The following is a 26,926-nucleotide window of genomic DNA, read 5'->3' as shown; positions in this document are numbered from 1 at the left end:
GCTTTTAACATCTTTTCTGCACTAATAATACTATCTAGGTATTTTACGCTCTCCACTAGGTCACTCGCTTAAAACCTTTACTTCTTTTAAAAAAAAATAGGGAAAAAACTTTATCCAAATCCGATTCTAAATAGTTAACAACAAAGAGAGATAAAACTCCACCAAAAAAAAAAAAATCTGAAACGAAACTGCGGCCAGTAGAGAGAAAAGACTAAAATAACGCGGATATTTCGCCTATATCTCAACTAGGCGTCCTCAGCACAAGATAAAAAGAAAAACACTAAACTAAAAACAAATAAACCACGAGTAATAATAAATACAACTGTCGCTACTGATCCACATAGGAAAATGAAGCTATTAGAGTTACTTCAATGTTTTGAAAATCAAAGTTGCTTTTATGTTCTCATTAAAGTAACTCTAATAGCTTCTTTTCCCTACGTGGATCAGTAGCGACAATTGTATTTATTATTACTGGTGGTGGTTTTATTTGTTTTTAGTTTAATGTTTTTCTTTTTATCTTGTGCTGAGGACGCCTAGTTGAGATACAGGCGAAATATCCGCGTTATTTTAGTATATTCTCTCTACTGACCGCAGTTTCGTTTGAGATTTTTTTTTGTGGAGTTTTATCTCTCTTTGTTGTTTGTTGTCATGTCTGGCCAGTTCGGCTTAAGAACTTTCATTCTAAATAATTAATAATAATAATCCTTGCAAAGACATCGATCATTAGTCGTTATTTATTCCCTACTATATCTAATATTAGTGTCTAACGTATACAGCGGCACTTTATTTTTCATACGACTATCATTATGGCATCTTTTCTCCAGCTGAATATCCATCATCTGTCTTTTATTATCATACGTATGGATTTTTTTTGCTAATAAATATGCTCGAATATTGCAGGATAGAATATAAGATGAACTTAGATTTATAATACTTTGAAAGATTGCTCTGATATTAAAATAAAAGGAAAGATGATATCAATAATAATTGGTGCTTTATTTTCTGAATGACCGTGTTTTATTCGATTTTTATCCTCCAAAAGACGGAACGGTACGAAAGCAGACACTTAAAAATATTTTTCTTAATACAATAAGTACTAATAAAAATAAAGATATACATTTACCACTCTGAAATTTTGATATCCAGAGTGTAAAAAGTTATCTTTATAATTCAGATGTTATTACCTCCGGCCTTCGCTCAATTGCCTCTTTTTATAGCTATGCTTTTGCTTTTATATGCTTTACTATATGCTTTTATGCTACTTACTTTACTATATGCTTTACTATTTACTATATGCTTTTATAGCTATGCTTTTGGACGCATAGTTTGCCTGAAACAATTGTTCATTTACAATGTGTTAAAGTATATCGGCAAAACTAAAGTATGCTTTTCGGTAACCGGGTCGAGAAACTTTAGATCAAAAGTGGGGAGGGGAATTCGAGGCCCCGCCTTGAAATACATAATTTACTTAAATTTTTCTTGCTGAAACATTTACGCTAGGGAAACAGAGGAAGACAAAAAAACAGGTGGAATGAGTTTCCTTTAATGTGTTAAAGCCCCCCCCCCGGTAGTTAAGAAACAAGAATGAAAATAAGAATACGGAATAAATAAGAATTAAGTAAATAAGTAAATTCTCAGTGAATACGAATAAAAACTAAGTGGTTATAAGAATTAAAGATTTAATTTTACTAGAAAGAACATCATCTAGTTTATTTATTGTCAAACAGTTCGTGGTAACTAACTGTAAGTAAGGAGCGACCCATCTCAATAGTAACCGAAACTCTAAAAAACAGATTTTGATACCAATAGATATATAGAAAGAATTTGATTTTTATGCTGATTTTAATTATATAGGTTTTATTAAGTTTAGTTATAGCCATCAAAGGTTACGAGTCTGAGAAAATTTATATGATTTTCGAAAAAAGGGAAAAGACCCCCTAAAATTCATAAAGTCTTAATGAAAGTCATACCACTAGATTTAGCGGATCAGAGAACCCTACTGTAGATATTTCAGGCTCCTATCTGAAAAATGTGGAATTTTGTAGTTTTTGCCAGAAGAAAGATAACAGATGCGTGTTTATTTTTTGTTTTTTTTTTGTTTGTTTTCCCCAGGGGTGATAGTATCGATCCAGTAGGCCTATAACATCAGGAGAGGGCTCATTCTATCAGAAATGAAAAGTTCTAGTGCCCATTTTATGTGACCAAAAAATGGAGGGCAACTAGGCCCCCTCCTACACCACTTTTTCCCAAAATCGTCCGATCAAAATTCTGAGGCTGCTATTTTATTCAGCATAGTTGAAAGGCCTAACAAATGTGTCTTTGGTGATAATTTGACCACCACAGTCCCTGGAGAAAGATCTTAAATTATAAAATTGCCCATTGTTTGCGCATAGTATCTGTTTCGGAAGGTATGCATACATTTCTCGGGTAGGGAGGGGGGAACAAATTTTTTGCTGGGGTGAATTTGAACGGGAAGAATTTTCCATTGGGAGGTAATTTTTCAGGGGGTGAACTTTTTAGGGAAAATTGTATACTGGGGGAGTTTGACAGAATTCCTATATGAAATTTCTTTATACGTCTTGCTTTATTTTTACTAAGTCAATTTTACGCGTGGGGATGTTAAGGATAACTGTCCGGGGTAAATTTTCACCAGGATTGACTTGTCCAGATTATATTACCGTAGGGAGGGTTGTTCTTCCGTGGAGATGGAGCCAGATTTCCCGGCGTTATTTACAAAAGGATCAGTAATTAAATAAAAAGTAAGTTTTTCCAACTGAAAGTAAAGAGCAATGTTAAAACTTAAACAAACAGAAATTATTACGTGTAAGGGGGCCCCCTCCCTAACATCTCAGTTGCGTCCCAATTCTTTAAAAAAGACTTCTGAATCAGAAGGGTCGTTTAATTAGAACAATAAGCTACTTTTCTAAAATGTCAAAAACTTTAGCGTGAAGCACGAGGTGCTGAGGAGGGGGCAACCCTAGTATACGTAAACATTACTGTTTGTTTTAAGTTTTAATATTTCTCCTTACTTTCAGTTGAAAAAACTTGTTTTTTATTTAATTTTCAAATAGTACCAGAATTATTAAGCCGGTATTCCGACTTTAGGATACCTTCGACTCCAAAAATTGACAAGCTATTACCCCGATTTAAAGTCAAAAGCACCCTCAAAATACTGACCCGGTTACTGTTGTTCTATTTTAGCGAGTTGTCGATATATTTTGAGCAAAGCGATGGTGAAATAAGCTTTTCAAAAATGATATTGCCTGATCCCCTTTTTTTGTTGTTTTATTTTTTTTTATACCTCCTTCTGTCCCACAGAAAATTTCATTATAAATAAACTATATTAAGAATTTATCAAACATAATGGGCTAAAACGATATCAACCTAAAAATATCAATTGGAAGAAATAACAAACGAAAAAGATTAAAGCAGCAAAATTGGGTCTTTATTTCTTGCTATCTTCTATTAAAAAGAGAAGACAAAGAATAGAACTCCTTCCCCACAAAATCCTTTCAAATATCAAAGCTTAGGTAAGTATTCTTTCACTCAGCCCCCTGCTTGTCTATTTTTCCTCTTTGTTTCCTCATGTGATTGATTAGTATCTTCTAAACAACAGTTATCATTCAATTGTTTTTTTATGATTTTTTTTTCGGAGAATTCCAATATAGGCTGAAAAAACTAAATTACGAATGAATCAAGCATACTGGACACCAACGATATGGGCAAAACGTAGAAAGAAAAAATCTTTTAAATGAAAAATCAAAATGAATAGGCGAATGTTGCAATATTCGGTGTTTTTTTCTTCATTTTTTTTTTCTTCAGACCGACAATTCCTAAATCTCAGAAAGGCAGGTTTTTCTCATAATGTAAAATGACTACAATAGCTGTTCTAAGCATGTGTGTATTCAGGAGAGATAGAGAGAAAATGCGAGAAAGAGGGTGGTACCGTATCCATGCCCCCCTGACACATTCTTTTTTACTCATAAAGATACATAGAACATGGTCGTAAAAATGCAGATAAGACCACTATTTCTCCTAAAAAAATTTTAAATTTTACTCTGACTCGCGAGTTGGTTTTAAAAATGTATTTAAAGGGTCGCTTAACACCTACCCCAGAGAAACTCATCTGTTTTTTTTTTTTTTTTTTTTCCTTAACATTTATTCCAGCAGATGAAAAACAATCGATTTAGTTTATACTAACAAAGATTTTTTTCAATATTTATTAAGTAAAAAAGCAGATAAAGAAAAAAACCTCTCACGTCTCTACCTACAGACCCCCCCCCCCCCAAACAAAAACCCTCATAAATTGCTGTTTTTTTTAGGAAACTCGCCTTTTCAAACTTTTTCACTGCTGTTTGTTTAAACTATCGGTTTCCTTGTTTCATTAGTTATTTAGACTTTTTCGAAGTATGTGTGGACGATGAGACAGTGAAACTAGCTCATAAGAAATTAGTTAATATTCAATAACGTTTTATGTTCTTTTGCGTATTAATCTTTATTCTTCAATAAATTTTGATACAATTAAATTCAATTACGAGTTAGATAACTGTAAAATCAATAGCTAAAGTGATAACAACTAAAAATTTCCTTTTAAAAGAAAAAACCCAAGGGAAGATATAAGGAGTCATGATGGGTCCTTTTTTCTGTATAAAGGTACTTTATTTACTAACCATTTTTTCTACAAAAGATAGTTTACTTTCTAGTGAAAATAGAAAGAACAGATCCCCTAGTTGAAGAACAAAACCTCTAGAAGAAGAGAAGATAACGATAAAGAAGATAGAGGAGAAAATAGATAAAGAGCTAAACTTCTAGAAGAGAATAAGATAAAGATAAAAATAAACATAGAGCAAAACTTTTAGAAGAAAAGACAATAAAAATACAGAAGAAAATAGATACAGAATAAAACCTCTAGAAGAGAAGAAGATAAAGATTAGGACGATAAAGAGGAAAATTGATAAAGAACAAAACCTCTAGAAGAAAAGAAGTTAAAGGCAAAGAAGATACAAAAGAAAACGTATAAAGAACAAACCTCTAGGGGAAAAGAAGATAAAGATAAAGATAAAAAATAAAATAGATAGAATAAAAAACCTCTAGAAGAAAAGGAGATAAAGATGGAGAAAAAAAAGAATAAAGAACAAAACGCACAGAAGAAATGAAGATACAGATAAAGAAGAAAATAGTTAAAGAACGAAACTTCTAGAAGTAAAGATGATAAAAAGGAAAAAGAAAATAGATACTGGACTGTCTTTCTTTACCTATCGACTCTGTTTATGCTTACGTAATTGTTTATTTATAATGTTTTAAAGTATATAGAATATCGAGACATGGAATTCAAGAAAATCAGGTTTTATTTGTATGTCTTTTGTTGTTTAAATTTTTGGGTACCAGTCTTTATTCTTTGATAAATGTCATTTATAAATGAGGCAAGGAACGAGCTAATCAAGCTAAAGTGATAAAAGAGTGGAAAAGAATTTCTTGTACAGGGAAATACAAAAGACATAAGCAATAACAAAGGGTTCTTTATTTTCTGTATGAAGCACTTTTATTTTCGTTTCATAAATCTTTTCTTACAGATGGGAAATGATGATCATAAATACTTCAAAGAGTTTATTTAAAAAAAATTATATTAAAAAGAGTATGTAAAGAAGCTAGCCTCTTTTGTTTTTACCTACTACTAATCTCACATTTTTTATCTTTTCGGGTAATTCGCCTTTTTTCAAATCTCCCTCCTCGCCAGTGTGTTTGTCCTGACGTGCCCTCCTCCCCAGTGAAACTTGACCTGACGTAGCAAAACAGTTTTTGGATTTGTAATCAGCATGAAAAACTACATTAGTAAAAGTACAGATCTAAAAACTAATATGCGAATGAACCCGAAACATCTCTCTATTATGTTTCATCCAATGAAGGGGATTAAAAAACATATTTCTGTCAATATCATGAAAACCTGACGTGATAGAACAAAACGGATTGTAACAATTTGTTACAAAAGGATTACAAACGGATTTGTAACGAGCATAAAAAAAATGTAGTAAAAAAAAAAATAATAAAAAATCATACATCATGCCAGAAATCTATGGCGTGTTATTGTGTGCCATTACGTTTCATTTTCAATGTCCTTGGCACTTTAATACCGAGTTGAACTAGAATTTGTTTTGTTTTACCTTCCACGCTATATAAAAATAACCCCCCGAAAAGCCGTTAGTTTTTCAAACAGCTCGTAGTAACGAACTGTAAGTTAGGAGCGACCGGGTTCAATAGTAACCAAAACTCTAAAAAACGAAATTTTGATACAAATAGATACATCAAAAGAATCGCATTTTTTATGCTGATTTTAAATATATAAGTTTCATCAAGTTTGGTCCAGCTTATCAAAAGTTACAAGCCTGAGAAAATTTCCCTTATTTTGAAAAAAAGGGAGAAACACCCTCTAAAAGTCTTAGAATCTTAACGAAAATCACATCATCAGATCCAAAGTAGAAGAGAACCCTATAGTACAGCTTTCAAGCTCCTATATGCAAAAAATGGGGAATTTATTATTATTTTTTTTTGCCAGAAGAAAGATTACGGATGCGTGATTATTTTTTTTTTCCCAGGGGTGATCGTACCGACTCAAGGGCACTAGAATGTCACGAGAGAGCTCATTCAATCGGAAATTAAAAGTTATAGTGCCCTTTGTAAGTGAAAAAAAAATTGGAGGACAACCAGGCCCCCTCCCACGCTCATTTTCCCCCAGTCACTGGATCAAAATTTTGAGATAGCCATTTTGTTCAACATAGCCTAAAATCTAATAACTATATCTTTGAGGACGACTTAATCCCCCACAGTCCCCAGGGGAAGGACTGCAATTTATGAAGTTTGTCCATTGTTTACATATATTATTAGTTATTGGGAAGTATACAAACATTTTCAGGGGGGAGTTTTTCTAGTGAGTACGTGGGAGGATCTTTACATGGAGGGATTTTTCATAAGGAAAGAGAATTTCGATGAAGAAGGCACTGAATTTCCCAGCATTATTTAGAAAACAATAAGAAATTAAATATAAAATAAACAAGTTTTCTCAACTGAAAGCAAGGAGCAACATTAGAATTTAAAACTAACAGAAACGATTATGTATATGAGGAGGCTCACCCCCTCGTCAATATCTCACTCTTTACGCTAAAGCATTTTCAGTAATTTCAAAAGAGCAATTTATTCTAATTAAATGGCCTTTGGGATTCAGGGGGCATTCTTAAAGATTTGAAACAAAATCCGAACTTTAGCGTAAAGAACCAGGTATTGACGAGTGAGCGAACCCCCTCCTATTACGTAAATGAGAGAGTTTCATCCCCTCGTCAGCACCTCGCTCTTTACGTTTAAGTTAGAATTTTGATAAATAATGACCGATATAAACAATAATTTGTTTGTGCTATTTTTTGGCCAACTTTAGCATTTAATTATCTTAAGCAGCTTATTACCTATGATTTTTATGTGATAATAAACCAAAGATATTGTATGTTTTCAGTTTGTAAGGAACAACATTAAAACTTAAAACGAAACAGAAATTATTACGTATATGAGGGGGTTGCCTTCTATCTCAGTACCTCACTCTTTACGCTAATGTTTGACTTTTTGTTCAAATTATTTAAGAATGACTCCTGACACACAAGGACCGTTTAATTAGAATAATCAGGTTTTTACAATCACAAGCATTTTAGCGTAAAGAGCGAGGTAACAGGTTAGCGTAAAGAGATGAGAGGGCAACCTCATATACGTAATAAAAACCAAAGAAAAATCTAAGAATATTGTGGTTCAAACATTCCATGGTAACAAACTGTAAGTAACGAGCCACCCGGCTCAATAGTAACCGGAACTCTAAAAACAATTTAAAAAAACAATTTTGATACTAATAAATATATTAAAAGAATCAGCTTTTTATGCTGATTTCAAATATATAATTTCCATTAAGTTTAGTCTTACCCAAAGGCTACGAGCCTGAGAAAATTTTCCTGCTTTTCGAAAAAAGAGGAGACACCCCCTATAGTGATCTTGCTGAAAATCACACCATCAGATTCAGCGTTGCAGAGAACCCTATTGTATAGATTTCAAGCTCCTATCTGCAAAAACGTGGAATTTTGTATTTGTTGCCAGAAGAAAGATCACGGATACGTGTTTATTTGTTTCTTTTTTTCTTAGGAATGATCGTATCCACCCAGTGGTCCTAGAATATGAAAAGAGGGCTCATTCAAACGGAAATTAAAATTTCTAGTGCCTTTTTTAAGTGACCGAAAAAATTAGACGGCAACTAGGCCACCTCCCCGCCACTTTCTTTCCCAAAATCGTCCGATCAAATTTTTGAGATAGACATTTTGTTCATCATAGTTGAGAGACCCAATAACTATGTCTTTGGGTACAACATGACACCCTCCCCTCCCACAGCCCCAGGGGAAAGATATTTAGGTTATAAAAAATGCCCGTGATTAAAACATAGTGTTTTTTATTGGGATGCATTCATACATTTTCAGGTGAGGGGGGGATTTTCTGCCAAGGGTTTTTCCACAGGGGAATAAACCATGCGAAGGGAAGTTTCCAGGGAGTGAACTTGTCAGGGAAAATTATACACGGCGGGAATTTGCAAGAATTCTTATACAAAATTCTTTTTACATGTTTTGCTTTCTCTTTTCCGTCTCAATTTACTCGCGGAGTAATTAAGAGTAATTGCCCGGGGTAAATTCTCACATGGGATTGAATTGTTTAGAGGATATTTCCATGGTGAGGGGATTTCTCTGTGAGGGTGGCTTCAGATTTCCTGGCATTATTTAAAAAACGATCAGAAATTAAATTAAAAAAAGAAGTTTTTCAACTGAAAGTAAGGAGCAACATTAAAACTTAAACGAACAGAAATTATTATCTATATGAAGGATATTTCCATGGTGAGGGGATTTCTCTGTGAGGGTGGCTTCTTATTTCCTGGCATTATTTAAAAAACGATCAGAAATTAAATTAAAAAAAGAAGTTTTTCAACTGAAAGTAAGGAGCAACATTAAAACTTAAACGAACAGAAATTATTATCTATATGAAGGATATTTCCATGGTGAGGGGATTTCTCTGTGAGGGTGGCTTCAGATTTCCTGGCATTATTTAAAAAACGATCAGAAATCAAGGAGGCACACTCGTGCCTCTATAAAGAGGCGACCCACGACAATGTTAAGCGATCTTCGGTTCCAGTGGTCGCAGAGGGATGGGGAGGGATGCATTTCGTAGCCCGAGCTCCAACTAAGAAACCTGCAAAATTTCATCCCCCTCCAACTTTTCCTTCATGGGGAAAATCTGGCCGAAAGTTTCGACCCGTCAACCCCAGCCCCCCTTTAACGTTGTCCGATCGGGCTGAAATTCACAAGTTAAGGTCCCCTAGGGCCCAGGAGCTTATCCGCGAAATTTCAGCTCGATCCGATAACTCCTTCCCTGTTTTCCAGAAACCACGCATAGCCACTTAAAATTCATTTTCTTTTTTTTCTAGACGCCTACAGGTCACATCCGACATCGGATCTGGGTGTACAAAGACTCATTCGATGCGGAATTCTCCGAGTAATTTTCCTGGAAAGTTTCGTAGGAAAATCTTAACCCCCCGAAAGTTTCGACCCCCCAACCCCCCCCCCTTTTAACGTTGTCCGATTGGGCTGAAATTCACAAGTTAAGGTCCCCTACGGCCCAGGAGCTTATCCGCGAAATTTCAGCTCGATCCGATAACTCCTTCCCTGTTTTCCAGAAACCACGCATTAGCTACTTAATTAACGCATTTCTCTCCATAAGAGCCCATGTTAATTTGAAATTTTTAAAATTGAGAAGTTATATTTACACACATGCAAGTGATTAGCTCAATCGGTAGAGCGTGGGACTTTTAATCCTTGGGTCAAGGGTTCAAGTCCCTTACGGGCGGTTTTTTTCACAACATCAAAAAAGTTTTGATAACACCTGGACAGCTTATCATTTGAGAGATAACAGAATATTAGCTTCTTATGAGCAAAAGAAACATTTCGGTCATTCTATCTATTTTTTTTTTCTATTTTATACAATGATTTAAAAGCGGGGGGGGGGGTTCCTCTCCTAATTCCTGTACGAGGAGTACAAGAATTATTAAATTACATCCACCATGGATTGTAGAAAAACGTACAGAATTAATATGAAAAAAAATTAAACCTGTACAAAAGAGTATTTAAAAGCGGGGGGTTTGCCTCTCCTAATAGTCTTCTTATAGTCCTAATAGTCTAATAGTCCCATGTTAATTTTTGAAATTCTTAAAAGTTACGAATATCAACATTCAAGTACATCAAAATAATCAGCTCGGCACGGCGAGAATGACTGCAAGCATCATAAAAATCAGCTCCATTCCAGAAATGCACGAGTTGACTGGAGCTGTAAGATACATGTCCAAAAGAACTGACTTTTGACCCTGTTGGGGACTTTGCAACTGGGGCAGTCCTCAGCGATGTCCGAAATAAGTGTGATATAAATGTGCTTTAAGTATATATTTTATAGCCTTTAAGTGCTCATTGCCAATTTTTAGGTGAATTTTCAAATGTTTTGAAGAAGTTTAAGTTTTTCTCGATTTAATGAAACGTGGATATTTACTTATTTTATATAAATAGTTGCTAAATAAGATAAATAATATATAATTTACTATAATTACCTAAAGATGCTTCCTATATGAGAAGGCATTTTTAGAATAAATTCTTTATTATAGGCTTTTGGACGTAGCGATTAAAATAAAAGTGTATAATTTTGTTAACACCTGGACTGCTTATCATTTGAGAGATAACAGAATATTAGCTTCTTATGAGCAAAAGAAACACTTCGGTCATTCTATCTATTTTTTTTTCTATTTTATACAATGATTTAAAAGCGGGGGGGTTGGGGGGCGGCAGCCACCCAACTTCCTCTCCTAATTCCTCTACGAGGAGTACAGGAATTATTAAATTACATCCACCATGGATTGTAGAAAAACGTACAGAAATAATATGAAAAAAACTTCGTTTTCTTAAAGAGTTAAAGAGGCTGCGTCCCAAAGTCGAACCTTAAAACGTACAGGAATTAGAAGAGGCAGTTGGGGGGCTGCCGCCCCCCAAACCCCGCGCTTTTAAAGACTCTTTTGTACAGGTTTTTTTTTTGGGGGGGGGGGACTTCATTGTTACTAATTACTAGTTTCGGCGCAATGGTTCTCCTGTCCTCTTGTGTTTAACATTTTTCGAAGTTATTCCATTATTCATTCATTTCAATTTTTTGTTAATTAAAAGAGGGCCTTTCCGAAGCCAAGAGCGGGGGGTTAGCAAAAAAACAAAAAACCTGTACAAAAGAGTCTTTAAAAGCGGGGGGTTTGGGGGGCGGCAGCCCCCCAACTGCCTCTTCTAATTCCTGTACGTTTTAAGGTTCGACTTTGGGACGCAGCCTCTTTAACTCTTTAAGAAAACGAAGTTTTTTTCATATTAAATTAAAGAAAGAAGTTTTTCAACTGAAAGTATGGAGCAACATTAAAACTTAAACGAAGAGAAATTATTATCTATATGACGGGGGTCGCATCCTCCTCAACACCTCGCTGTTTACGCTAAAGTTCGAGCTTTGTCCCAATTCTTTAAGAATGACTCCTGAAACACAGGGGCCGTTTAATTAGAACAATAAAATACTTTTTTAAAAGTACTAAAAAACTTTAGTTCAAAGAGCGAGGTGTTGAGGAGGAGGCAACCCTCCTTCATATACGTAATAATTTATGTTCGTTTTAAGTTTTAATGTTGCTCCTTACTTTCTGTTGAAAAAAACTAGCTTTTGTATTAATCTTCTGTAAAAGTCAGCTTATCATTCATAAAATTCTTCAAACGATCGTGACGAACGCTTTGACTTAAATGATACTTTTTTTCAAAACATAACAGCCATCATTTAAGGATATTTTTTTTTCCATTTCATTTTTGGTTATTGGATTAGTTAGAACCTGACAGTAGTGAATAAAATAGTATCTACAGTATTGCCAATCATGGTCATGCCCGCCACAAGCCCGAAGAAACCGCTCATGGGCAGAGAAAAAGTTTTGGCCCCCTTAAAATCATGTAAATATAAAGTTCTCAATGAATAGAATACAATAAGATTAGAAAGAAATAATCAGAAAGTATAGCATTAAACTATAAATGAATCAGTACTTCAATTACCTTTTTCTTCCATTTGGTTGACCTAATCTTTATTTCAATTTTTTGTAAGACATTAGACAAAGAAAAAGCCAAATCACTATCGTGGTCTGGGCTCAAACTTAGTAAACTTGTTTGGATCGTAACCAGTTCATCTCTAAGCTTGAAAAGCATCGGCGATACTGCTTTAGCCTAGAAAAATAAAAACTAAGCAAAAATCAAGACAATCAAGAAAATCAAAAGCATGTCCTCTTTTTTGAATTTTCATTTGAAAGGATTTTACAAATTAGATTTTTTTTTTCGGTATATCTACATATTTGAAATTCACTTTAAAAATATAGAAGAGGGGCGAACTATAAAATCAAAAGAGTTATCGAGGATATATTACCAAAAATTTCTTTAAAAGTTTCGCGACTCAATTTTAAGCTTTAGAATGTTTGACCTATAAAACAAGGGCTAAGAGCTCATATGGCACTTGTGACGAGGTCGGAAGAACCAAGAACTCATATGGTATGAGCTCTAGCAAAATTCTAAGAATCAATAGATTGCTTTAAAAGGAAAATCAGAGACTTAATGCCGGTTTAGATTAAAATAAGAGCTCTGAGTCACGAGGTCCTTCTGTATATCAAAATTCTTTAAGATCCGATCACCCCCTCGTAAGTAAAAAATATCTCAATTTTTCCTCTCCCTTCAGCCCCCCAGATGGTCGAATCGGGGAGAACGTCTTTATCAAGTCAATTTGTGCAGCTCCCTGACACGCCTACCAATTTTAATCGTCCTAGCACGTCCAGAAGCACCAAACTTGCCAAAACACTGAGCCTCACCACCTAACTCCGCCAAAGAGAGCGGATCCAGTCCGGTTACGCCAATCACGTATCTACGACATTTATAAGCGTTTTCCAAGATTTCCGGTTTCCCCCTCCAACTCCCTCCAATGTCAGAAGATCTGGTCGGGATTTATAATAAGAGCTCTACGACATGAGTTCCTTCTAAAAATCAAATTTCATTAAGATCCGGTCACTCGTTCTTAAGTTAAAAATACCTCAATTTTTCTGATTTTTCCAAATTAACAACCCCCAGCTCCTTCAACTAGAACGGATCCGTACCAATTATGTCAATCCCGTATCTATATCTTGTGCTTATTCTTCCCATCAAGTTTCATCCCGATCTCTCCACTCTATGGGTTTTCCAAGATTTCTGTTTCCCCTCTCCAACCCTCCATGTCCCCGAATCCAATTTGACTTGAAAAAAGGGGCATCTGAGACATAAGATTCTTCTATATATCAAGTTTCATTAAGATCTGATCAACCATTCGTGAGATACCTCGATTTTCACGTTTTCCAAGAATTCCGGTTTCCCCCTGCAACTCCCTTCAATGTCACCGGATCTGGTCGAGATTTAAAATGAGAGTTCTAAAGCACAAGATCCTTCTAGATATCAAATTTTATTTAGATCTGATCACCCGTTCCTAAGTTATAAGTACCTCATTTTTTATAATTTTTCCGAATTACTCCCCCCACCCCCAACTCCACCAAAGAGAGCGGATCCGGTCCGGTTATGTGAGTCACCTATCTTGGACTTGTGCTTATTCTTTCCAACAAGTTTCATCCTGATCTCTCCGCTTTGAGCGTTTTCCAAGATTTCCGTTCCCCCCTAATGACACTGGATCCGGTCGGAATTTAAAATAAGAGATCTGAGTTCCAAGGTCCTTCTAAATATGAAATTTCATTAGGATACGATCACTCTATCTAAAGTCAAAAAATCTCTCATTTTTTCTAATTTTTTAGAATTAACCCTCCCCCCAGCTTCCCAAAAGAGAGCAGATCCGTTCCGGTTATTTCAAACCCGTATCTAGGACTTGTGCTTATTTTTCCCACCAAGTTTCATCCCAATCCCTCCACTCTAAGCGTTTTCCAAGATTTTAGGCTCCCCCCTCCCAACTCCCCCAATGTCACCAGATCCGGTCAGGATTTAAAAGAAAAGCTCTGAGACACGATATCCTTCTAAATATCATATTTCATTAAGATCCGATCGCTCCTTCGTAAGTTAAAAATACCTCTTTTTTCAGAATTAACCCTCCCCAACTCCCCCAAAGAGAGCGGATCCATTCCGGTTATGTGAATCAAGTATCTAGGACTTGTGCTTATTTTTCCCACCAAGTTTCATCCCGATCCCTCAACTCTAAGCGTTTTCCAAGATTTTAGGTTCCCTCCCTCAATTCCCTCAAATGTCACCGGATACAGTCGGAATTTAAAATAAGATCTCTGAGACACAATATTGTTCCAAACTTCTAATTTCATTAAGATTCGATCACTCCTTCGTAAGTTAAAAATTCCTCATTTTTTCTAATTTTCAGAATCAACCCCCCCCCCCCCAACTCCCCCAAACAGAGCAGATCCGTTCTGGTTATGTCAATCACGTATCTAGGACTTATACTTATTTTTCCCACAAAGTTTCATCCAAAACCCTCCATTCTAAGCGTTCTCCAAGATTTTAGGTCCCCCCCCCCAATGTCATTGGATATGGTCGGAATTTAAAATAAGAGCTCTAAGACAAGATATCCTCCCAAACACCAAATTTCACTAAGATCCCATCACCCGTTCGTAAGTTAAAAATACTTCATTTTTTCTATTTTTCGAATTATCCGACACCCCACTCTCCCCAGATGGTCAAATCACGAAAAAGATCATATCTAATTTAATCTTATACGGTCCCTGATACGCCTGGCCAATTTCATCGTCCTAGCTTACCTGGAAGTGCCTAAAGTAGCAAAACCGGGACAGACAGACAGACCAAATAAATTTCCAATTGCTATATGTCACTTGATTAATACCAAGTGCCATAAAAATAGAAAGATAATACAAATTATTAGCTCCAATTGTAGTCTACAAATAACAGCTCAATAAGCAAATTCTTTTATTTGGAAGTGAAACAACTAAAATTCTGGATATTTCGGTCACATTGACTCTGACCGTCTTCAGCAGATACTCTGTGTATATGACCAGAATATCCAGAATTTTTTTTTGTTGTTTCAGTGTCAAATAAAAGGATTTATCCTTATTGAACTGTCATTTGTACTTCATGGAGAGGCAGTGTGGTCTTCAAAAATACCAATCGTAGTTATTTAAACATACACTCATATCAAACTAAAGTACGATCGATAATGACATTTTAGATTATATTTGATGTTTGAAAATAAGTCAGTTCGATAATTTGCTGAACAAATATGTTCAGTAATAAACTGACTAATTCAATAATAAATATTTAAGTTCGAAAGAAATGCATGAATCCTAGGTTTGGCACTTATGACTCAGTTTGAGCCAAACTTTCATTTAAGCCAATCAGTTTTACACAAATTCTTTTTTAGATTTTAACGTTTACCTTAGGTTACTTACTTACTTTTTACTCAAAAGCGTATTTTTCTGTCAATTGTATCCGATCCACTTTAATAGCTAGTACATACGTTATGATAAGCTCCTATATTGAGATAATTGAAATCTACTCTCCTTCTTCTATGTCTTCTTTCCCCATTTTCCTTCTATTCAAAAGTGTTTTTTTTTTCTGTTTGTGTTTTAACAAATATCGCACACCTGTTTGATGTGAATAACTCAGATCTTGCTGTATCCACTACGCTTGAGCTATTTTGCCTAAGCAATTCAAGTCTGTTAACTCTGTATACAAAATATCATTTATTCAGCGCCGACAACTGTTGCAATAACTCACACTATCATATGAATCCCGTTTTTATGTACTTACTAAGGGAATAGTCCAAAGCCTTACATAATCCCTACTTTTACTGTTTGCATAGTGAATTCATTTCAGCTCAGTTCTCTCATAGCTTTTGTGCCATGCAGTCATAAATAATAGGAAGCAGGCACGGTGAGATCACAGCCGGTTTATACTAAGGGGATATTGACAACTAAGTTTTCATATTCTTCAGGAGAGAGAAGACGAAGTTCCTATATCTCAGATACGAGGAGGTATTCTTCTCCATAATGAACTTTTACACTGCTGTACATCTTAACCCCCCCACCCCCTCTAATAAAACTGTCAATACTGTGCCCTTAATTTCAACATAGTAGGTATTTAGCAGAGTTCTAGACATTCCAACATTGGATTTGGAATTAAGTGAGTTAAGGGAAACTCAATAGCAACATTTGTTTGACTGTTTTCTCTTGTACACTCCTAAATCAAAATCCTATGCATAGTACGGTACTGCACTAATCGGAAAACAGAACCAATCATAAAGCAGTGAACATATATCAAGCCTCCTGGGAAAATGCAGCTGCGTACACTCCTCCTCCACCTCCACAAGGAATTGACGGCTACAAATCCCCCATTGTAACAAATTCAAATGCTCTATTTGTTTTAATATTTGTTTTGAAATTAAACTCTTATTGTATTTTTTTAGTAAAATGAATATACTACCTAAAAAGGACTAGCATGAATGATATTTACTATTTAGACAGTTTGTTACATACTAATCCTGGTAATAAAAACAGAAGGTTGGAACAATGCGCCACACTAAGGGAAGATCCAGTCAACAGCAGTGAACTTCCTAATTTCGCTCAGAGTACACCAGTACCAATCAGGTTTAGTCACTAAATAAAATCATTCATTCATTTACACTGCGTAAGAATGCAAGTGACAATTGATGTTTAGACAATTCTTATCATCTTATCCTTGGATTAAATAAAAAAAACAAGTTTTTTAAATGAAAGTAAGGAGCAACATTAAAATTTAAAACGAAAAGAAATTACTCCGTATATGAAAGGGGCTTTTCCTTCTCAACGCCCCGCTCTTTACGCTAAAGTTTGACTCTTTCTCTTAACTCTACATTTTAAAACAGTAAAAAACTTTAGCGTAAAGAGCGGGGCGTTGAGAAGGAAAAGCCCCTTTCATATACGGAGTAATTTCTGTTGGTTTTAAGTTTTAATGTCGCTAGTTTTTTTCATTTAAAAAACTTGTTTTTTAATTAATTTCTGAACGTTTTTGAATCAATGCATGTTTTGATTTTGGCTCTCCGCAGAGGAATAATTAAAACGAAATTTGTATTTTTTTTTATTTTTTTGGCTAAATGGCTTTCTCATAATTTTGATCGAATGGTTTTGAGAAAAAAAGAGCGGGGGAGGAAGCCTAGTTGCCCTTCGATTTTCTGTTAATTAAAAAGGCAACTAGAACTTTTAATTTTTTACGAATCTTTTTATAAGTAAAAGATATACGTAACTTATAAATTAGCTTACGTAAAGAACTTTTGTATTCTTATGTTTTTATTACATATATGAGGTGGTTCGCCCCCTCGTCAGTACCTCGCTCTTTACACTAAAGCTTAAATTTTGTCCCAATTTATTAAGAATGACCCCTGAATCACAAAAGCCGCAGAATAAATAGTTGAAATTACTAAAAATACTTTGGCGTAAAGAGCGAGGAATTAGGAGGAGGTGAGCCCCTCATATGGGTAATAGTTTCTGTTCGTTTTAAGTTTTAATGCTGCTGCTTACTTCCAGCTAAAAAAAAACTTTTTCATTGTTTTTTTTTTTAAGTAATGCTAGTAAATCCTGCACTCCCTTTATGGAAATTTTCTTCCCCCATGACAAACTCCTCGATGGAAAGTTCCGCCAGCATATTCCCCTCTTCTCAACCCCTGCCTCCAACCAAAAAATCCTCCTGAAAACGCTTGTACACTTCCCAATAACCATTACTATATGTAAGCACTGGTCAAAGTTTTGAACTTGTAACCCCTCCCACGGGGACTGTGGGGGAGTAAGTCGTCCCCAAAGACATAGTTATAAGGTTTTTCGACTACGCTGAATAAAATGGCTATCTCAGAATTTAGATCCGTTGACTTTGGGAAAATAATTAGCGTGGGAGGGGGCCTAGGTGCCCTCCAATTTTTTTGGTCGCTTAAAAAGGGCACTAGAACTTTTCATTTCCGTTAGAATGAGCCCTCTCACAACATTCTAGGACCACTGGATCGATACGATCACCCCTGAAAAAAAAAAAAATAAACATGCATCCGTGATTTGCCTTCTGGCAAAAAATACGGAATTCCACATTTTTGTAGATAGGAGCTTGAAACTTCTACAATAGGGTTCTCTGATTCGCTGAATCTGATGGTGTGTTTTTCGTTAAGATTCTATAACTTTTAGGGGGTGTTTCCCCCTATTTTCTAAAATAAGGAACATTTTCTCAGGCTCATAAACTTGATGAAACCTATATATTTAAAATCAGCATTAGAATGCGATTCTTTTGATGTAGCTATTGGTATCAAAATTCCTTTTTTTAGAGTTTTGGTTACTATTGAGCCGGGTCGCTCCTTACTACAGTTCGTTACCACGAACTGTTTGATCGAATTATGAGATGGGAAACAAAAGTTTCCAGAAAATTGGAAATTTCACCTCTTTTAGTTCACATTTTTCAAAATATATCACCTAGCTTAATACGATCTTGGAAAGAAACAAGAATTATCGAGCTTGGAAAAAGAAAATAGATGAAAAAAAGAAAATAGAAAAAGAAAATAGAAAAAGAGAAATGAAAAAGAAAATAGAAAAAGAAAATGTGCCACCCAAAAATGCGACTATATATAAGACTAAGTTTTTACAATTAATAAAAGAAAAATAAATTTTTTTACAAAAACGAAAATTATATTTCAACTTGCGTTTATATGAGCCTGCTCCTTCCACTCCCTTGCTTTCAGTTTCAACTTATTTCGAAGATGTTGCGATGAAGAACAAAGACTGTCATCAAAGTTCAACAATGAATCTGTCAAGCAAAAAGAAAAAAAAAGCTAAACTTTACCCGCTAATGGACTAGTATTTTTAAGACATCATTTTTGGGCAACTTCAGCAACGTCAACTTGCAATCTTCTACTACCACTATTAACAAATTGCTGGAGCATGAAGTTGCCTAAGGCCAAAATAGCAGTACATGCTCCTCCTCTATCCTGATTTATTTATCCCGATCTATTTATTTTGAAATTATATTCTTGCTGTATTTTTTTTAGTAAAATGAATATACTACCTAGAAAGGACTAGTGTGAATGATATTTACTATTTAGACAGTTTGTTACATACTAATCCTGGTAATAAAAACAGAAGGTTGGAACAATGCGCCACACAAAGCGAAGATCCAGTCAACAGCAGTAAACTTCCTAATTTCGCACAGAGTACACCAGTACAAATCAGGTTTAGTCACTAAATAAAATCATTCATTCATTTACACTGCGTAAGAATGCAAGTGACAATTGATGTTTAGACAATTCTTATCATCTTATCCTTGAATAATATTTTTATCCCATTTAGAGAGAGATTAGTGCTTTTGTCAATGCAGGCACTTGATCAGGATGTTGTTTTCTTTGAGGGGAATGTTCTTCCAAATAGAACAATACAAGTGAGTCGCATAAAGATAAGGAATATAATACCAATACATACCAATACACAGACCCGTTCTTAAGTTAAAAATACCTCAACTTTTCTCAATTAAACCACCCCCCCGAACTCCTCCAAAGAGAGCGAATTCGTTCCAATTATGTCAACTACGTATCCAGAACTTGTGCCTATTCTTCCCGTCAAGTTTCATCCCGATCTCTCCACTCTAAGAGTTTTCCAAGATTACCGGCTTCCAAGATTTCTGTTTCCCCCCTCCAGCCCCCTATGTCCCCGAATCCGATTCGAATTGAAAACGGAGCATCTGAGACACAATATCTTTCTATATATCAAGTTTCATTAAGATCCGATCACCAATTCGTAAGATAAAGATACCTCAATTCTCACGTTTTCCTAGACTTCCGGTTCTCCCCTCCAACTCTCCACAATGTCACCGGATCTGATCGGGATAGAATAAGAGCTCTGAAGCACCAGTTCCTTCTAAATATCAAATTTAATTAAGATCTGATCACCTGTTCGTAAATTCCAAATACCTCATTTTTCCTAATTACCCCCCCCCCATCCTGCTCCCACAAAGAGAGCGGATCCAGTCTGGTCATGTCAGCCACGTATCTTGGACTTGTGCTTATTCTCACCGCCAAGTTTCATCTTGATCTCTCCACTCTATGCAATTTCCAAGATTTCCGATTCCCCCGCCCCAACTCCCCCCAATGACACAGGATCTGGTCAGGATTTAAAATAAGATATCTGAGTTACAAGGTCCTTCTAAATATGAATTTTCATTAACATCCGATCACTCCTTCGTAAGTTCAAAATACCTCATTTTTTTCTAATTTTTCAGAATTAACCCTCTCCCCCAACTCCCCCAAAGAGAGCAGACGTGTTCCAGTTACCTCAATCCGGTATCTAGGACTTGTGTTTATTTTTCCCACCAAATTTCATCCCGATCCCTCCACTCTAAGCGTTTTCCAAGATTTTAGGTTTCCCCATCCAACTCCCCCAGTGTCAACAGATCCGGTCGGGATTTAAAATAACAGCTCTGAGACACGATATCCTTCTCAACCCAAAATTTCATAAAGATCCAATCACACGTTCATAAGTTAAAAATACCTCATGTTTCCGAATTAACCACCACCACCCCAGATGGTCGAATGGGGAAAACGACTATTTCTAATTTAATCTGGTCTGGTCCCTGGTACGCCTGCCAAATTTCATCGTCCTAGATTATCTATACCTAGCTTAGGCCTAAGGGCCTAAACTAGCAAAACCGGAATAAACAGACCAACCGACATACCGAATAAATTTTCGATTGCTATATGTCACTTGGTTAATACCAAGTGCCATAAAAACTAGAGTTCTAGCGGCCTTTTAAGTATCTAAAAAATTGGAGGACAACTGGGTCCCTCCCCTCCCCTTTTTTCTCAAAATCGTCCCATCAAAACTTCGAGAAAGCTATTTAACCAAAAAAAATAATATGCATATTTTGTTTTAATTCATCATGCACGATGAGCCAAAATAAAAACCTGCATTAGTTTAAGTTTAGTATTACCCATCAAAAGTAACGAGCCCGAAAAATTTGCCTTATTTTCGAAAAAAAGAGGGAAACACCCCGTAAAAGTCACAAAATCTTAATGAAAATCACAACATCAGATTCATCATATCAGAGAACCATACTGTAGAGGTTTCAAGCTCCTATGTGCAAAAACGTGGAATTTTGGAATTTATTGGGTTTTTGTTTTGCTTTTTTCCCAAGGGTAATCGTATCGACCCAGGGGTCCTAGAATGTCACGGGATGACTCATTCTAACGAAAATTAAAAGTTCTAGTGCTCCTCTAAAGTGACCGAAAAATTGGAGGGCAACTAGGCCCACTCCAACGCTCATTTTCTCCCAAACTCACCGGATCAAAATTTTGAGATAGCAATTTTGTTCAACATAGTCGAAAAATCTAATAACTAGGTCTTTGAGGACGACATTATCCCCCACATTCCTCAGGAAAGGGCTCCAAGTTATGATATTTGCTCATTTTTTACATATAGTATTGGCTATTGGGAAGTATACAGACGTTTTCAGGGGTGTTTTATCTGGTGGTTGGGGGGTCAAGGGGAGTGGGTTTACGTGGGAGGATCTTTCTAAGAAGGAATTTATCATGGGGGAAGAGAATTTCCATGAAGGGACCCCCAGATTTTCCAGCATTATTTAAAAAAACAATGAGAAATTAAATGAATAAAACAATTTTTTTCAAGTGAAAGTAAGGAGCAACATTAAAACTTAAAACGAAAAAAAAATATTATGTATATGAGGGGGTCCGTCCCCTCTTTAATACCTCGCTCTTTACGCTAAAGTATTTTTAAAAATTTCAAAAGTTTTTTATTCTAATTAAACGGCCTTTGTGATTCAGGGGTCATTCTTAAAGAATTGGAACCAAATTTGAGCCTTAGAGTAAAGAGCGAGGAATTGACAAGGGGGCGAACCCCTTCGTATACGTAATAAAAATATACGAATATATAAGTTCGTTACGTAAGTTACGCATATTTATTACAAACAAAAACATTCGTAAATAAAATTTCAAGTACTAGTGGCCCTTTTAAGTAACCAAAAAATTGGAGGGCAACTCTGAGAAAGCTATTTAGCCAAAAAGGGCGTAAATAGCGACGAAGACCACCCTGCTTTTCGATTACAAACACCAAAAACAAGAAGAGCAACAGGGAATTCCTCAAGATAGCGGGAAACAAATTAGAATGATATACTTCAGCCCTATGTCCAAGGGCCGTCCTAAGCTACTACTACTACTAATAGTAACTCACTGCAGCACCAAGCTGGGTGAGGCCAACACAACTACGCACACTCCTCCTCCTACCTTATCTATTCAAGGCCTCTCTCTTTACACCCTCCCAGGATGTTCCTTTAAATCTTTATTTATGACATCTTCCCAACCCAGACAAGGACGACCAGCTTTCCATGTAGCCCAAGACGGTTTGCCAAAAAGGACAATCTTTGGCAATCTGTCATCCTTCATCCGCAGAACGTGGCCTAGCCATCTCAACCTTTCTTTCATCCAGGACTAATAAATAAATCGTGATGAAACGAGTCGATTCATTGAAATGAAAGAGAACGATTTAAAAACACGTTTTTAATGCTAACCTTGCTATTTTGGCTGCTGATCCCATAGGTCTATTTGTGACAGGTTCTATGTTAATATCTATTGGTTTTTTATAATATTTCGTAAGGTCATTTTTAATTAAATTTGTGTATAGAGCATTTAGTGAATATTCTCCTAAGTCCCTAGAGTTAAGGAAATATTATTATTAATCTTAAGTCTGATTTCAACTGCTTCTCAAACTACTTGCTTTATGCCTAGGTTATTGCTAATAAGGGCGGATTCTTCAAAAAGTATTTTGTGGCTAGGACTTTCAAAAACATGGCAGCTTAAAGCAGAATCAAAAGAAACAGAAATAATATTAAAATTCAAAGCTTTGATGATATCATGTTTATGCTGTTGTAGGCGTTTCTCGAAATTCTGGTGAGTTCTCCCTACACAGAATTTACCGCAGTTGCATGGTATTTGACAGACACCTCTTTGGCGAGTAGCTCGAGTTCTATCTTTACCAGATTTTAGGAGGTTTATGATTTTCAAATTATTGGTAAATACAACATACAGATTATTTTGTGTGCATACTTTACTAAGATTCCTAGTGATTTTTGGGATATATGGGAGTTAAATCACATTTGAGGGCTTATTGGAATTCTCACATGGTAAATTATCGTTGATTTTACGGGAGTGTCTTTTCAGTCTACAGTTAATTGTATTATTAGTAAATAAAAGAGGATAATAGAGCAGGTAGATCAAATAACAAGGTTCAGACTATGTGCACTATAGTGGATGTAAAGTGCTTTTGGATACTGTTATTGTATAATGGCTTGAACACCCCTTAGATGGCCACACATTGCTGCTGTACCATCATACTCCTGTCCAATCATCTTTTTTAGGTCAAGCCCAAGGTTCCCCAAAAAATGCAGAATTGCCAAAGCAAGACCTTCTCCAGATAGATCAATACATGGGACAAAACCAAGAAAATCCTTGTGAAGATTTCCAGCAGAAGTGTACAACCTGCCAGCAACACTTTTAGGAATAACTAGCCTTGTTTGCTTGGGTGCAAAAAGATGATGCTATATCACATTTCCCTTTCATTTTTTGATTTGTTCTTCACTTAACAAAGTCAGAAAGTAAAATAACAAAATAAACTGTCTTGTGACCCCTTTATGTTTCCTGTTCCACAACTACAAGTTTCACAGCATATGACCAACTGACTGCAATAGATTAGTCATTATCAAAATTACTGTTTGAAAAAAATTTGTTGGTATTCATTTTGTTAGTTTTATATGATTCTGGCAGAAATTTCAGGTGTAGGTCAAACCAGACAACCCCCCCCCCCCCTGGGTACATCCTCAGCATATGGTTTTCAATAGCAAAAGCTTTAAATGTTTCAAAACAATTATACTTGTCACTATCAATGAAATTTTCTGCAGCACAAGCTTTTCCACAAATGCTCAAATTTGTAAAAATGAAACTGTAAAAAGTCTGATCTGTTTGAACCTTGCAAATGCAAATTGAGTTTGCTTAATTTGGAAAAATATCCACAAAACGAGTGAGCTTGAGAATCAGTTTGTTATCCAGTAGATGCTTAATTTAATCAGTGTTTCCTTCAAAGTAAATTGTAACTTAATTATAGACTTCCACCAATCATGTCAGTACTTTTCTCCATGATGAACAGTGAACTTCTATACACAGAAGAAGAGATGCAATGCAGCAACCCATTTCTTCACACAGTTTTTGAAATAGGCAGGGTTGTAAGGGTTTCACTTTAATATAATTTATAATTTCCACAGCTGTATCAAGTACTGTTTAGAAATCATCAGGCAATCCTTTGATAACTGGTGCTTCTCTATGACACTGTGTCCACAATACACACATACTTTACTCACAACTCTCATAACTTCAATGATATTTTTCTCATACATAGCCAATACACCATCAGTGTATATACTGAAATGATTCTTTTACTGTAAAGCTTTTTTCTTTATATGAGAATCAATTGCATTGAATTTTACCACAATGGCTCCATAGCTTAGTGGCTTGCAGAAAAATATATCTTCATACATATTGTTCTGTCATATATAATGCACAAAAACAAACAGTTGAGATAAGTCTTGTATATTGGTAGACTGATCTATTTGTAGAGCATAATACATATAGATCAGTCTGTCACCACTACCTCATTCACAGGCTATGCACCCTGTCTCTTAGTCCAAAAGTGATCAGTTGGACTGAGGATTTTCTGAGGGACAGAACACAGCAAGTGAAACTGACAACAAGACCTAACAGTCACGCACTCTCTGATGAAGTCAAAGTCACCAGCAGGGTCCCCCAGGGCAGTGTCCTGGGCCCTACCCTGTTCAATGTATACATAAATGAGCTAGCCCTTACCACCAGTAACAAAACCACTCTTTATGCAGACAATTCAAAACTCATAAGTCCTGCCAACATCCCTCCAAACTGATCTCAACCACATTTGCTCCTGGGTCAAAAGATGGTTGCTGGAATTCAAGGATGAAAAATGCAAGGTCATACACTTCAGACACAACAACCCCAAGCAACAGTACCTTATGACCCAAAATCCTGGGATCACCACATACTTGAGCATGTTCAGGAGGAGAGAGACCTTGGAGTTGTTGTAGAATCACAGCTGAAATTCAGCTCCCACTCACAGAAGATCTCAGCCAATGCTAGCACAACCCTAGGCATCATTAAACACAGCATTACCAACAGAAGTAGACATGTAATCACCAAGCTCTACAAAGGACTGGTAAGACCATGTTTGGAGGTGGGGATCATCCTGGCCGCTCAATTCATAAAGGACAATGTAAAGCTTGAGCAAATCTAAACAAAGGGCCACTAAGCTGATTGCCAGTATGAAAAACAAGCCCTACAGTGAATGGCACAGGGTACTCAACCTCTCCTCTTTAGTCTACAGGCGGAAATGTGGGGATATAATCCAGGTGCACAAACTCCTCTCTACCAATCAAGAAAATGAGCTCCTGGAGATTGACCCCTCCCACATAACACAAGGACACCCAAAACGAATCTGCAAACTTTATGCAAGGTCTGGAACAAGATGCAGCTTCTTCTCAAACCAGATTGTGAACCTCTGGAACAACCTCAAGGGGAACACTGTTTCTGCTGAATCAGCAGATGTATTCAAATGCCATCTGGATGCTGAGTGGAGTGACAAACCATGGAGATTTGACTGAGATGCTACAGAATCTAATCAACCACATATGTAACTGTCATCACAAGGAGTGATTTAACAGGATCAAAAGTCCTTATTTCACTCCAAGCTGTGATCTATTTTGCAAGGTTTCACTTTTATAGCACACACATTTTTAAAGGTCATCAAAGGTCAGGGCCCTCTAGAGGGAGAAGGAGTGGAGGTAGTTGCTTCAAAATAACTTCTCAGGACATACTTTAGTCTGTAGATTCATCCCTGAAAGTTTCATTTCCCAAACCTAAATCCTTTCTGAGATAGCAAGAAGTCAATTAACTGGAATTTTACTGCAAGAGAATCAAATGGTAGTGCTCTGTGTTCTTATTTTTCTGATGTTCCAGTAAACCTATATATTAACAGAATATAGCCTATACCTCCACCCTCTAATGTGCAAATATAAACCCAAAATTACATCCTAAATCCAAATATAGCATTCATATGTATTACAAATGAACTTTAATCCACCTAATTTCAAAGGTAGGCTAGCAAAAACCTGATCATCAAACAAAAATCCTATCAAACTCCTATGGCTGAAGGCCAAGCCTATTTCCTATAAGTTTCATGAAAAAACTTAGTTTCTCGAATATCTTCAAAAGAAAAACAATATTACCATTATTTAGTAACAAACTTTGTTTTGCTTATGAGTCCATTAATGAAGATTAGCCTATTCTTAGTCTCCGTACATTCACGGTTCTCGATTTCAAAAATAGCGCCTAGTCTCTCGTCTTTTTCCGCTGTTAGGCGATATCATTGTTATTGAAATAGTAAAAGATCTTGTGATTTTCAAGTCAAACTGTGGTAAATTTGGGAGTTTTACTCATGCTATGCAAAATCTCTCTTTTAGCATGTGGTTTAGAGCCCTTTTTCATTTGTTTTTGCGTCTTCCAGGTAAAGCGGGCCGCCAGAAACGATGACGGATCAGGACACATGTTTACCATTACCATTTACCACAAAGTTAAAAGGAATACGGTAACATTAGCATCGTAAGCAAAATTTTTACTAGTTATGGCCTTTTCGGTAAACCAAACAAAAAAAAAGCCAAACTAAAATCTTGATAATAGATTATTC

General features: G+C 35.9%; 1 protein-coding gene across 2 annotated transcripts in view; it reads right to left on the bottom strand.

Annotated features, from left to right (window-relative positions):
• LOC136030001 (uncharacterized) overlaps positions 1-26,562 on the bottom strand; it is a 118,105-nt gene extending 91,543 nt beyond the window's left edge. Inside the window, exons 1-2 of one of the 2 annotated variants that reach the window (XM_065708609.1) lie at positions 26,469-26,562; positions 12,174-12,341 (exon numbers count right to left, since the gene is read on the bottom strand). In XM_065708609.1, coding sequence (XP_065564681.1) covers positions 12,174-12,341; positions 26,469-26,471 — 171 coding nt within the window. In that variant the 5' untranslated portion in view covers positions 26,472-26,562. The remainder of the gene's footprint in view (positions 1-12,173; positions 12,342-26,468) is intronic. The other variant, XM_065708610.1, reaches the window with a different exon arrangement.
• Between the last annotated feature and the right edge of the window lie 364 nt (positions 26,563-26,926).

The sequence above is a fragment of the Artemia franciscana genome, chromosome 8 (genome assembly GCF_032884065.1).
Source record: "Artemia franciscana chromosome 8, ASM3288406v1, whole genome shotgun sequence".
Lineage (NCBI taxonomy): Eukaryota > Metazoa > Arthropoda > Branchiopoda > Anostraca > Artemiidae > Artemia > Artemia franciscana.
The sequence above is the reverse complement of the archived record's forward strand: the minus strand, read 5'-3'. Positions and strand labels throughout refer to the sequence as shown.